The following is a 14,125-nucleotide window of genomic DNA, read 5'->3' on the forward strand; positions in this document are numbered from 1 at the left end:
ATGTGCTAAAACACATTGAGGTGCGTGTGACAGAGAATCGTGTGACACCGTTTGCGCTCCGCGACACGAAAACAATTCAAATGTTTATCGTGCGCGGCACCACCGATACGCAGCACAGCAACTGTTCAATATGTCACTTTATTTTCTCCGCGGTGCACTCATCCATTGTTGGCAGTATCAGTTAGACGGGCCTACACAAGGCCGCCGTCTCACCGTCTCTCAGTCGCACGCTCACACATAAGCAGAAATCATCTCTGTGGTCCCGCGTATCAAACTGTTGAATATTAATGTTGTCTGATTGATGCAGTCTATCATAAATAGTGGCGGATGCACTGGAATTCCTCCACAAGAATGAATCATCGTGAGTGTCACCGATTTGAGTGGTTGAAGAGCAAATAGTTAACAGTTGTAATTTTATATACAGTAACACACACCAGCAGTTCATTTCCGTAAAATCTTACTGACATCAAGTCTCACCGGATAACTGTCAGAGCTTCGGCTGCAGAACCGATCTGAATGGAAGTATCATTAAAAAAAAAAAATGTAAGTATGGGTATATAGTTAAATGAATGCATTCAATTTTAAAGGCATTTTAGAAAATAGAATTCAGAGATAAATTATTTTTATTGTCAATTCTGTTATAGTATCTTAGTTACAAGCAGTGTAAGATATTACAGGTAATACATAAATCTCACCGACTGAAGGTTACCTTTTAAAACACTCATTTCACTTTTGTGATACTATTTAAAAAGTGAGTAAAACTCTGGATGGATGAGCTGCAACACAGCGCAGCGTGTAGCTATCAGTACAGATGGTCCTCTGCGATAGAAATAGCATTATTTCTCTTCCTCCTGACTCTTCATCTCCTCCTCAACAACTCATCGCCGGGATCATCAGTACCTCCAACAGTCAGTCTTTTTTTTTGGTGTGAACAATGCCTGTGTTTCTGTGTGTTTGTGCTATAGGCTCAGTTCACAGTCTGTTCACCTGTATGTTAATTTCACACCTGTTATTTTGCAGCACAGAAACATCGCGGAGCATAAATATGAATATGCATTGATTTGACGAATTGCGCTCTTTAGTAGTCCATTTCTTTTTCTGGAGACGATTAATATACAATATATGTTCATATTCACCACGTTATCTGCCTGACAAAGCTTTCAAAAAGTAACTCAAGTTTATGTTCGGTGCACCATCATGTCACACGTTATTTGAAATGAAATCAAAATAGAAGCGTCGATTTAGTGTATTTTACATGTACACTAATATTCTTTCCGTGTGTGTGTGTGTGTGTGCGTGTGTGTTCATATATGTATGACTTCAGTTGGTGTGTATGTTTCTCAGTGATATTGTGTTTGTTGGAGAGTGGAGTCTGTTTTTACTTCCGTCTAAACAGCGGTCAGTGGTGTCTGGTGTTGTGAATGTCTCCGATTCCTCCAAGTCCACCGTCTGACTCCAATTTGTGCTCGTTCTCTGATAAACCGCGGCATTTGGTGGTTCTGGCGTGGGATGCCGGCTGCACCATAGGGTGCTGCAAACTCCGCGCTTGGTCAGGCCCTGGCACCCCACATCTAATGGGCAACAGCTTGAATAGTGCCCACTTAAGCAGGCAGTGTGGACTGGGCTCCCTCTTCTTCCTCACCACTCCAGCCAGCTAGCCAGCCAGCCACCGCCTCTGCCACCTCCCACTTACCCAGCAGCCACTGTACCTGGCCACAGCCCCAGAGCCATTCCAGCCCACCTTAGGCCCCTGGCCCATGCAGCTCTCGCCATACTTATCAAGCTGTCCTACAGTGCAGCAGGCCAGGCATATACAAACAGGCCCAGCTATCTGCTAACTGAACATTCAGTCTATTGCCTCCTAGGCCCAAACAAGAGTTCCTGCCACAGGCAGCGTCCCAGAGCCCATTCACCAATTAACTGGAAGGCAGATTATTGCCCAAGGAGAATTATGCAGCTCCAGCTCCACATATTCAGCCTCTGCTCTACCCGTCGCCCCTAAAGCTTGCTCCAGGGCTTGGCTCTCCGCTGACATCTCTCCTTTGCTTTCTTTTTTTTTTTTTTAATGCTTTAATTTGATAGTGCTCATCAGCAGCCATTTTGTGACAGCGTTTTGCAAGCAAACATGTTGCATTTGATTGGGGATACAAAATGGCGTTGAGGAAAGAAGCGCACAACTTAGATTTTCCAGCTTCTGGTTGATCTTCGGTGAGGCTCTCAGGCTCTTGTCACAAGGATACAAACACTGAGACCCAATGAAATGAACAAAATCTTAAACTCAGCACACCTCTCCAGGATTTCTCCACAAATGAAGGCCTTCAGTCGGCTCGCTCTGCTCTGTGCGCTTTCTTAGGTTGTACTTCTAAATTGTTGGTTTAGTTGATCAGCAAGAAGCAAACAGATGCCAAATGTGTATCTCTGTCTTTTTAGCTTTTTTTATCCTCGGCTTTTATCACCCTCCTCTTCCTCACCACCACTCTATTGCTGACTGCTGGAACTTTCTGGCGGTCTGTCTGATGCTAATTGGTGGGTAAACAGGTCTGGTGTGAGCCTCCCCCTCCCCTCCACCCCCCCGCATCCCAATCGCACACAAACGCACACACATAGACATACACAAATACACACGGCCCCCTGGAACCTCTTGCAGGACCAAATGGCTGGCAACGCCTGCCCGCCATCTCCCGCTGAGCCCTGGTGTGCGCTTTGGTGGCTCAGGCTGCTGTTCAAGCCCAGCGGGGGTTCATTCACTCGCGCACACACTCATACGCGTACAGACACACACAGTCTCCTTGTGTCCCCTGCACACCCGCCACCCGCTTTCACACCCCAGACAGCAGGACAGCAGGAGAACACACACACACACGAAGGAACAGACAGACGCGGTCACTTTAGAGATGCAGGCCAAGCGCTGTAGGGGAGAAAAGTTTTCACTTAAACTGGAGAATTCTCTCTTCATTAGCGCCTTTGGACTTCAGGAAGAGTTCTGTTTGTTTGTTCGTTTTTTTTTCCTCTCTTTGTAGTTTTTCTTTTCTCTCCTTCTTTGTCTGTGTCTCTGTTGTTCGAGTACGTTTGGACTTAGTTGAGTTGGAAAGTTTGGTTCAAACGGGAACAAAATGCACCGTTGTTCAAAGTGTCACCTCGGTTTGCATCTTACCTGCTCCGTTCGGATATTGACACAAATTCAAGCAAAGATTAAAGCGATTTGATCGCCACCAAATATGTCAGCATTCCAGTTGAGCCGAGATCTCTGCACTACATAGTGATATATATTCATATGTCGCCCCTCTTTAAGTGCAAGAAGGACTGTTGAAGTGATATTATAGGATGTCACCGTAGTGTCATGTGTGTTTGCAGCATTACTGCGGCCATGTTAACATTTATATTGGTGCAAGTTGTACAACAAGATCTGTTTTTATTCTTTAATGCTACAGCAGTGTAATTCTTGGTCAAAACTTCACCCTCAACTTTTAGCCAATCAGTGGAAGAGGCTTTTCCTCGTGACCTGTTCTGTATGTAGTGGACCAGCTTGAGTGAGTGAGTGAGTGAGTGTGTAGTATACATGTGTGTTGTGGACAGCTGCTGTACCACTCAGGGGTCTTCAGGCTGACAGTGGCCTGACACGTTTACCCTCCGACCCCCCCCCGAGCCTTTCCTGTCATTGTCCTTCCCGTCCTTTCCTTCATTCGCTCTTGTTGTACAGCGTGTGCTCTCCTCCTGCTTCCTCTCTCACCTCTGTGTTCAGCTACCAGTCTCTGTTTTCCACATCACCGATCTCATTCACACACATAAAAAAAAAACCTTTTCCCCAACTTGTCCTAGAAACGTCGGCAGAGTCTGCTGGAATGCCGTCCGACCGCACAGCCGCAGATACATGATATGTTCTAGTCAGGCGGACGGTGTTTGCCTGATAACTGATCGCATTGCAAGATCACATTTATTTTTTATACTCCTGTTAAAACATCAACAATAATAAATATGACCTGACATTGCACATATCTCTTAGTTTGAATGACTCATTTTGGGACTGATTATTAAATTGACTTCCTCCAGAGACTCCAAGAGACTAATTGACATGTCTTTTAATGGCACAGCATGAAAGTAAATTTAAGCATCATAGTGCAGGAGTTAATGCGCGAGACAGAAGATGAGAAAGAGGCCATCAAGCACAGACTAACACAGTGTGATGAATGGTTCAAGAACTGGGCATGTATTTAGATTTGTTTTCTTTTACATGTATGATCCTGTGCATGTAAATCCTGTACATTTGATACAGCAGCTACAGTATTGTAGTCCTTGCTTCTCTTGAGTTTTACTTGGATCGGTAAAACAGGCAAGTGTTAGTTTTTCTTTGAGGGAGCGAGGCAGGCTGTTGCTGTGATGCTAATTTAAAAATGTCTTAGATTTGGCTCCCCCCACTGCCCTCTTTCATTTGCTTTACACCTCAGATTTATTCAATGTTTTGTGTCCATACTAAAGTTGCAAATATAAAGTTAATTTTACTCAGTTTTGCCTCTGTTACATGGCAATAACTGCCTGACGGTAATCTGACTGCTCCTCTATTGTTTCAGGGTTGTAACGGAAGGAAAATACTGTTTTGTCGTGGAACTGTGCGTCTCTTTGCACAGTGCACTCTTACATGGACTCTTACAATAGGAATAGGAGATGTGGTCAAAATGATCATCTCATCAAATGATGAAATAGCTATCGGCTTGTTTAGTTTGACTGGGAGACAGCTTTTAATGTTGCTGTAACGCCTCCGTTCTTTTCCTCAGACAGGACAGAGAGAACGCAGGACGGGCTCACGAAGAGCAAATGGCATCTGCAACACATTCAGCGCAGGAACGGGAGCGAGAGCTGACTGGGACGCTGCAGCAAGCAGAGGCTCAACACCTGCAGAGAGGTCAGTGCTTCCATACACAGCAGTTGGAACGAGTTTCAGACGTACTGTTGACTTGTGACGCAGCTCACTGTGTCTTCTTCCCACCTCTCCGACTCAATCAAACATGTCTGGTCCATATCTGTTCTTCAAAAACACGAGTTTCCTCCTCGCTCGCTCGTACTGTCCTCACTACAGATCCACCTTTGATTTACAGTCACGTGTACTTTGACTGATCGGCATTGGATGCAGTAGTGTTACACTACAGCTTTCTGTCACAGTTCAGATGTCCACTGGAAGTGGTTGACAAAGCATCATGCAGGTTTTTTCCCCACAGTTTTGTTGATTTAAGTATTAACTACACATTTGCAGCTTATTTATGATCAAAATGTTAAACGTTAGTTTGTGACTGTACTTTATTATTTTAAAAACTGTATGACGCATGCTACTTTAACTTCATTTTATCTAAATATTTTGCATCTGCAGAAGTAGAATTGTAACATTTCTATTGCTGTCAACTGCTGTCAAGATCATTAAATCATTAAATGCTGTGTTTACATCAGCTAAATATACGTATCAGCGGTGCAGGTAAGCACTTGGGAGTCCGGTTACATTTAAAGGTTTTCATAGAAGAGCCAAACACGCATTTGAGAGCATCTCTACACGGCCACCCATCAGTATGTTCTTACATTTGCAGTGCCACTAGGTTGACTGTAGGCCCCTGCAGTACACAGCCACATTATCTGTTCCACAGAAGAGAGGTTGATGTGAGCAAAGCACCAGAACAAAAACACAGCAGAACTGAATTGGACCGAGCAATTAGAGAATTGCAAGGAGTGAAACAGCAGAGTTGACCAGGGTCAGTGTCGGATTCACAGACATGGAGCTGGGAGGCTTTTCATCTCTTCCTCAAGGATAATGCAGCAGGGTGGATCTTTGCTAAATGCGGGTCTTGAACCTGCATCCTCCAGTTGAAGGATGTATTTTGTTCTTAATGTGCCCCCTCACACCCACCATCACACTATGGGGACGGGAAGACAACTTCTCCAATGAGCCGAACAACGCTGAGCTGAAGTGACCTCAAAAGAGCAGAACAGAGTAAAAAAAAAAATAGCAAAAGAGAAGCTTTAAGAGGAGAATAGAGACTCGCCGGGCAGAGCAGAGGGAAGGTGATGGAAGCAGAGCGGGGAGACCCAGCTCAGAGCTCCCTGTCTGTCTGCACAGCAGAGCTGCTGCTGCTAGCACATCTGTTGCACCATCTGGATCCCCCCCCCCCTCCCTCCCTCCTCATAACCACCACCCACCCTCAGCCACTCGCCCTCCCTCCCTTCTCCTCCATCTTTATATTTACCTGTGGTTCCCTTCAACAACCAGGGAGCCTGCTGGTACGCAGAACAAAGATGGAGGGTATTGAGGGAGGAATGGTTTGAGGGAGGGAAGGGGAGGGGGGGTAAACAAAGGGTTTCTTTCTGGCGCGTGTCGGCAGCACACATGTTGTCTAAAGAGAGCTGACATCAGAGCACAGCAGGAAACTGTGGATGGGGAGGGGATAGAGGGGTGGACGTCCTTTAGTAACTCGCATCACTTCCTCTCCCCGTGCAACCCAACAGACGAGCTGGATAATTAGCTTTCTTGCTCTCCAAATCCCGCCTCTCTGTCCATCCGTTTGTCCTTCCATCCATCCGTCCCCCTCTCTCTTCTTCTCCACTCCCTCCCACCTTTTTTTTTTTTTTTTTTGAATTTCTTTTTTTCATGTTTCTTTTTTGAGTAAATGTGTACAGAGCAGCCTCTAGATGATATCAGATATTTGTTTCCCTCCGTCCCTCCCTGCCACGCTTCTTCCCTCCATCCCTCCCTCCCTCATTTTTCCTCTGTTTGTTTCCAGTGCCAGTTCTGCTGTGTTTCTGTGTCCCAGGGTTCTTTTTGGCCTACGCACGGCCAGACGCATTCAAAGCCTGTTCGGCTAATTAGCATTCTTCATACAACTTTTCCAGGACTGACCAAACTTTGTTGAGTGTACGTGTGTGTGCACGGCTGCGAGTTTGTGTAGTTAAGTGTAATAGTTTAAGGCGCCGCAGCATCCAATTTCTGCTCTCTGTGCATTGTCTGTGGCGGTGATGTGAAGACGGAGACTGTATACAGTGGAATACATAAAGCTGGTGAATACGTCCTCCTTCATGTTTTCATAGCAAATCTATAGCACACAGAGAGAAGACAGAGATGTCTAAAGTGTAAACGATATCATTGCGGAGATCTGTCGTCACGGCTCTCCCTCTGTCCTTTTAAACTATCTCTCTCTGTCCCCACACAATATCTACTGTATGCAATAAAAACTCTGAGCCACTTTTCAAAGACTGCGAGTCCTTGGTGTTTTTTTGGTTTTGGTTGACTGTAACAGAATGCCGGAGCAGGTGGATCATTCCCTCAATCCAAACGGCAGCCATTGTTATTTTAAAAGAGCAGACATATGTTGGAGAGGGGAACGTGGACCATTTCAAAGGAACGATGAAAGCCCAGTGTTGGATTGTTCAGAAAGAGGCCCCCATGAGCGGATGAGAACGTGGCAGGAAGGGTGGAAAGGAGAAAGAAAGCTGTTTCAAACAACAATCCGCTCTCTTTCTCCACCTCGTTTTACCCTCCTCTCGCACACTTCATGTTTCCCTTCTCTCTTCTCCGTGTGGCTGCTTCTCTCTGTACATCTCCTGTCGTTTGAACAGTTTTGATTTGTATGTGAATGTTGACGAAAGCATTTTTTTGGGCCCACGTTCAAAGAGACATATGCATCTTTCTTTTGCCGCAGTATTTCTTGCAGTAGGTGTCATTGTTCGGCGAAGTCAATGTTGCCCTCTGATTCGTGAAGCCATTTGGTTTCGGACGTGTTAACAGAAGAAGCCATGGCTGCTCTACTAACGGTCCTTTCTTGACTTTTATTTCCTCTCACTAATGCAGGACATCAGGCAGTCTGTTGAGCCACAGTAGCTTGAAACTGAAAACATGTTTCTTTTTTTTTTTCTTTTTTTTTTTACTGCTAAACTTGAATTAATTGGAAGCATGAAAAAAATTCAATCCTCAGTCAATGACGTAACCTAGAGTTTTGCATCTAATTTGGTGATATTAATTTTATGTTAAATTTGTATTACGTTGAATCACAGAAACCTGCTCAGGTCTGTGAATTAAAAAAAAAAAAAAAAAAAGCCAACTGAACCTTTCGCTATAAAATTGTAATCACTTCAGTTCCAGTTACAGCTTTAGAAATCACATTGTCATGTTCAGTCAGATTTATTTATATGGCACATTTAAATACAACAACAGTTGAACAAAGTGCTGCACGACATCACACTGAATTAAATCCAATCAGACCGGAACATTTTAAGCCATTAAAGATAAAATAAGTGATAAAAACTACCCTAAAGAAATGAAAAATACAATAAAAAGCAGACACACAAAGATGTAAGAGCAGTAAATAATTATACAAAAATTATTATAATAAAACTTAAACTGGGCCTAATCTGGAAAAGCCATTGAAAATAAATATTTTTTTCAAAGAATTTGAAGACTGATGGAAAAGTTGACCTGATCTGAAGGAGGAGGTTGTTCCAAAGTTTTGAGAAAGTCTGTTCGCCACAAAGAGTCAGTCTGGATTTAGAAACAACTAAAAGTTGTCCAGTGACCTTAGCAAGCAACACGGTGACAAAAAATATCTGCTGGCGCTTCATTACAGTCCTGCAGTATATCGTAACTGATTTTACGCATTATTTCCCAGTCAGCCATCAACAATTTCCTTCCCAATACTGTACAGATGAAATGACTTTGCTTTCTTGTTCTTTGTTTCTTTTTAAATCTATTTTACTTTACGGTGTAGTTTTACTGACACTTTGAGATTGTCTTTGTTAATTTGTACTTGCTATTAAATCATGTTCAAAGAGAATCATTTACACTAAACAAGGTCCAACAGGTGATCCGGAGACAACGGATCCCCCTGGCAGCTTTTACAGTTTTATGACGTCTGTGGGCTGAAAAGTAAAAGTGTCGAACTGAAGTGAGATCTTGCTTTAACCTGCTGTCAGCGTCTGTACAGCTACTGGAAGTGCATGAAATCACCTGTTGTGGTTCACCCGAGACTCACGGTCAGCTCTCCCATGACTCTTTGCAGTCGGAGAGTTGGACGGTCTCCTGAGTTCCCAGAATTCCCTGATCAGGAAGCTGAAGGAGGAGTGCTGCAACCTGGGAGCCAAACTGGAAGAGCTGACAGAAAACAGCAGGTCAGTGTTTCCTCTTTCACTCTTTATTTCCTGTTCGTTTGGACAAAGTCACTCAATCATGCTTTCCCCCGCTCATTGTTTGCTCCATGACGCCGTGGCTTACTTATCTATTGATTTGTTTGTTCATGAAAACAGTTGTTTGTTCTCTCGCTCTGTTGTTTATTCCCTCTATCTGTTGGACACGAAGCATCATCTATCCCGGCTGTTCGGACGGAGCATGTCAACATACTACATACTGCTTTCCAGTCTGACCTGTTTTCTTGTTAACCTGATGCTACAGTAATCACAGCAGGCCCGCCCAGCTCTCCATCTGGGCTGCCTGTGTGTGTGTGTGTGTGTGTGTGTGTGTGTGTGTGTGTGTGTGTGTGTGTGTGTGTGTGTGTGTGTGTGTGTGTGTCTATATATGACAGTGACCCTGGGCCCAGTGTCCTGTCAGCTGTTGGAGCTGTGCTGCACATTAGTCACATGACAGCCCTCAATCTGGCCCTGCCAGACCGCACTGGCCTCACCAGCCACAGGACACGTGCACACAACACACACTCCAAAGTGCCAGGTGTATTTTCTAACGTAAGAGCGCAAATACTAAACACACATATCGAGTATTAATGTGGTTTTTTTTTGGTTTTTTTTACGGGTAGGAGTTCGCACACGCATGCGGACAACACTGGCCGGAAGGCTCGCAAACTACATCTGCTGTATCTGTGCGTTACGTAGTTTAGCAGCAGTGTGGCGTTGGTGTGTTTTGCGCCTCGGGCTGGTCGGGCTCCTGGAGTCCTAGCCCAGTGTAGCGGCTAAAGTCCTGCTGGACGGCCTCAGTCAGGCTAAGTGAGGTTACGCTGAGACAGTTGTAGGAGGATGAATAAGAAAACTGTTTTCAGTGGTTAGTGGTGCTGACACGGCGCGTCGTATGGGGCGGACCGATGCCGATTGCTGCTGTGAAACAGGAATGCAGAACTACAACGTCCAGACAGAGAGCTTTGTTTCATGTCACGTCTCTTCCTTTCACTGCATCTCCTGTCTGCATCTCTGCTGTTGCTGTCAAATAACGGCAAAATACCAATATAATAATCTTAAAAAAAGAGGTTTGCCTTTTGGTGTATTTCGAGCAACCTCATCATCCTTTGACTGCAGGGTGAGTGGTGTCGCTTTTTGATCTTGTCGATTCGAAGACACAATTTAACCTTTTGACTCTGTGCAAATACTTTTTCTTAATCGATTACATATTTTGAAAAAAGCCTAAACAAACATTATAAGTTAACAAGTTATCTGAACTCCTGAGATCTTTAGAGACTTTAAACTGTTAAAAACGTCAACTTTAAATGCTGCGTCTCTGTTTTACCTTTCATTGTGAAGTCCGTCTACACAGCTGACACGTCAACTTGTACTTTTCTGTGCAGTATTTGTTCCGTCTGAAAGTTTTATGATGCGCCGTACATTGATAAGGTGAATTATATAATTATATCGTAATATACGCGTTAATATATAACTTTAGAGCATCTGTGCGTGTGTTTGTTTGTGCAGACGTGAAGTTGAACAGCTGGCACTGGAGAAGCAACACCTGGAGGAGACAGTGAAGAGTCTGAGAGCTCGCTGCTCCAACATGGAGGAACAGTGCGTCCAGCACGGCCGCATGCACCAGCGCATGAAGGACAGGTACGCAACACGCACAGCTACACATTCTGTACGCACACCGGAGGACAAGATATTTTCTGATATCCTCATCTCCATTTGTTTGCTAATAAAACCTGATTTCTACAAGTATGATCTGTTGATTCCCCGATCAAAAAGTTGAGGAATATTTTTTTTTTTTTTTTTTGATTGAAAAACTACCAGTCGTACGGTATGCTGTGATTTTCTATGACCGTGTGTATTTTCATATCTATTATAAACAAAATTAAAAAAACAGTTTCATCATAAAAGTAACTGCAGTCTCGGTGCAGTTGGCACTCTCAAAGGGTTTTCTGGTGTTAGTTTCTTTTCATTTGTGGAAGGTGGCAGCGAGCTTTCTAAAAAAAAACAACCAAAAAACTAGTTTTCTTCACAGTCTGTCCCCAACCAGGCAATCTTCTGCACATCTGATGTTTATTTTATATAAGAATTGTTTTAATTTTTGTTGACAGTGGTTTTTGTGTCAGCAGTTTGTTCTCCTGCTGGCTGTATAGAGGCAACATTTTCTAATTCTTCAGGCTGCACACACAAAGTGTTCTCTCGTCAAAAACTCCTCTTCTTTTTTTTTCTTTTTTTTTTACATAATGTGCTGGAGAAAATGAAGTAGTTATAACTTCCGTGAATCGCTCACGACGGCTCACTGCATTCATGGGAAATATTTAACAGCTTCACGTGCAGCGTGCACTCAGTAAAATGTGTTAAAAAGTCTTAAAATGAGGATCGGTAGTGCTCAAATATTCAAAGCTGTGTTGATTCACACCTCTGTGGTTCAACGCAGTTACAACGTTAACAGGTAGATGCTTCATGCGACGACGTCTGATTCACTGGTGACTCGCAACACAAAGTACTGTCTGGTGGGGAAGCATGCTGCGAACTACGCATAGCTAAGTTGATCTTCTCCTTTTTCTTAACAAACTAGATAAATTAGCTGTCTGACAACACGCCCTCATTCACGCCGTTACCTTTAACTGCTTAACACACACTGAGCAGTTTACTCTCTAATGAGCAGCACAATGAGATAGTAGATACAAGAGGTATTCAAAAAAAAAAGTTGTGAAACCGCTCCTGTTGTTTGCAGGCGGTAAGTAGCACTGTAACGTGCACGGAGCAGGTGGACGCCATAGCCTTCATGAGGGACTATTCCAAGTTTTGTCGCTTGATCAACATCAGCACCAGAGTTACGTGTTTTTTTTAAAAACTGGTTTGGCGCATTGGCAATTTTATCATTGACTTGTGTACAATTTTGTCTCAAACTCTGGAAATTGGCAACACAGACACTTAAAATGCACATGGAAGCCCGCAGTCATGATGTAATGAGCCGGGCGAGGTGTTTTGAGGGACAGAAGGTCACTGTCCAAGACCGAAGTAGGCGTGTCAGGTCAGGAGCTCAACCGTTGGCTTTTTTTTGGGGCATTTGTGGTGTTGTGCGCCATGACTTCGTCTCCCAGCGTCAGACTGTCGACACCGAGTTCTACCGTGACTTTCTGAGGGAATACACCCGCTGCAAATGATCTGAACTCTGGTGTGCTGCTACTTAGGCTCTATGACAATATGTTTGCGCCGTGCGTTGAAAATGGGCAAGTTTCTCGCCCTCAACACCCACGTCACTCAACACCAACTCACCAGATTTGGCTCCTTGTGACTTTGTTCTTTTACCCCCCTCCACCCCCCACCTCCCCACACACACACACACACACACACACCTCCCAATAAATTTTTCACAAACTCTTATGTGTGCTTCTTTGCTCAAGTTTCAGGTCCACGGTGAAACATGTGTAACAAAACATGTGTAACCCCCTGCAACATCACGGTGCTGCGCTTCGTTCCTGCACAACAGGAGCAGTTCTCTGGACCTTTTTATTGCTCCTCGTTTTAACAAATCATCCACAAGTCATTTTAAACCAAAAGCATGAAGCATTGTTAGAAGAGCAGTGCTGAACAACGTTAGTTGATTTATTAAGAGACAAAGAATGCGGCCATTTTGATAGTTGAATTATTCATTAATAAGTCGCTGGTTGCAGCTTCTTAAATATGAACATTTGTTGGTTTTCCTATTTTTAAAAGCTCCAGCTCAAAGTGCTTTCATCTTTGGCTTATGCTACAGTATCTGTATGTGTGTGTGTGTGTGTGTGTGTGTGTGTGTCCAGGATGTGGGGGTCTCTTCCTCTTGAGTGGGGAGCCCAGTTGGTGTGCGTCTCCACGGGGTGCCTGGCAGGCAGCCTGGCTCCGCCAATGTGGGCGAGGGTGTGTGGGTGTTGTTGCCCCACTCTGCAGGATCTCTACCCCAGTGACCCTCCCCACCCACCCCCACCCCACAACTCCACTTTCCTCTTGCACACAACCTTACACACACTCGCTCACCCTTTTTTCTCCTGCTCCATCGATGACACTACATATTGTCTGCCACCCACCGGTGTTAACCTGCCGACACTCAGACGCTGCCAAAAAAAACAAAGTTTACCGAGTCACAGCTGTCTCCTGCTTGCCGTGTGACTCTTTTTCTGCGTTTCATAGACAGAAAAACAGTCTAAAGTTGTCAAGGAGTGCGAAGTATGAATATTCTGTATGTTTCCGCGCATATGTTATGGTGGTATTTTGTGTGTGTGTGTGTGTGTGTGTGTGTGTGTGCGCACGCGTGTATGGGTTGCTATTGCATGTTCTCAGGAGGTTTAGCAGAGTAGGAATCTGGCTGCCAAAAGTGGATTGGCTGGGAAGTTGGCACCTAACTTCTCCCTTCTCCCAACTGAACCACGATAATCACTCTTGGCATTTGCCGAGTTTTATTTTCTGCTTTGACACTTAGTTTTGTCGATGAATCCTCCTGATATTTAAAAATCTCTCGAGTTCGGTTCTACAAGAGGTCACTTTAGGAGGGACTGTTCAGCTGCTTGACCACATTTTAGTAATTCGTTTTGCTTTCGGTAGAAGGTGTGTGTGTGTGTGTGTGTTTGCTTGAGGAGGCATTTGTTCGGTTTGAGCGGTGAATACATGTCGTTGAGGTATTTACGCATTATTTTTGAGGTGATTCGTTGCAAGGAGGTACAATACAGAGACGAGGGAGAGAAGTATGGCTCGCATTCATGATGCACATCGCAGCGCATGCTGTCCTTGTGTGCGATTGGGTTTCAGGTACTGATAGTACTCTGAGGGCAAAACAAAAACAAACTTGAAAACCTGCCACAAATATATTCATACAGGAGTAAAATACAGAGATTCACAGTGTTCATCGGGTCTTTACTGAAGTCATGTGTTGTTGTTTGTGATGCACAGGCAGCCCTGAACTTTGAAATCTCCAATTAGAGTGTGCAGGCAGTTCTGT

At 44.3% G+C, this 14,125-nt stretch overlaps 1 protein-coding gene across 2 annotated transcripts in view; it reads left to right on the top strand.

Annotated features, from left to right (window-relative positions):
- The window catches only part of sdccag8 (SHH signaling and ciliogenesis regulator sdccag8), a 45,835-nt gene that overhangs the window by 17,306 nt on the left and 14,404 nt on the right, over positions 1–14,125 (top strand). The window contains exons 14-16 of one of the 2 annotated variants that reach the window (XM_069144399.1): positions 4,773–4,900; positions 9,030–9,138; positions 10,660–10,791. In XM_069144399.1, the coding sequence (XP_069000500.1) occupies positions 4,773–4,900; positions 9,030–9,138; positions 10,660–10,791 (369 nt within the window). Of the gene's footprint in view, positions 1–4,772; positions 4,901–9,029; positions 9,139–10,659; positions 10,792–14,125 lie in introns of those variants that run through there. The other variant, XM_069144400.1, reaches the window with a different exon arrangement.

This window comes from Embiotoca jacksoni, unplaced genomic scaffold, assembly GCF_022577435.1.
Source record: "Embiotoca jacksoni isolate LCO1_2020_lvr unplaced genomic scaffold, fEmbJac1.0.p SCAF_12, whole genome shotgun sequence".
NCBI classification, from domain to species: Eukaryota; Metazoa; Chordata; class Actinopteri; family Embiotocidae; genus Embiotoca; species Embiotoca jacksoni.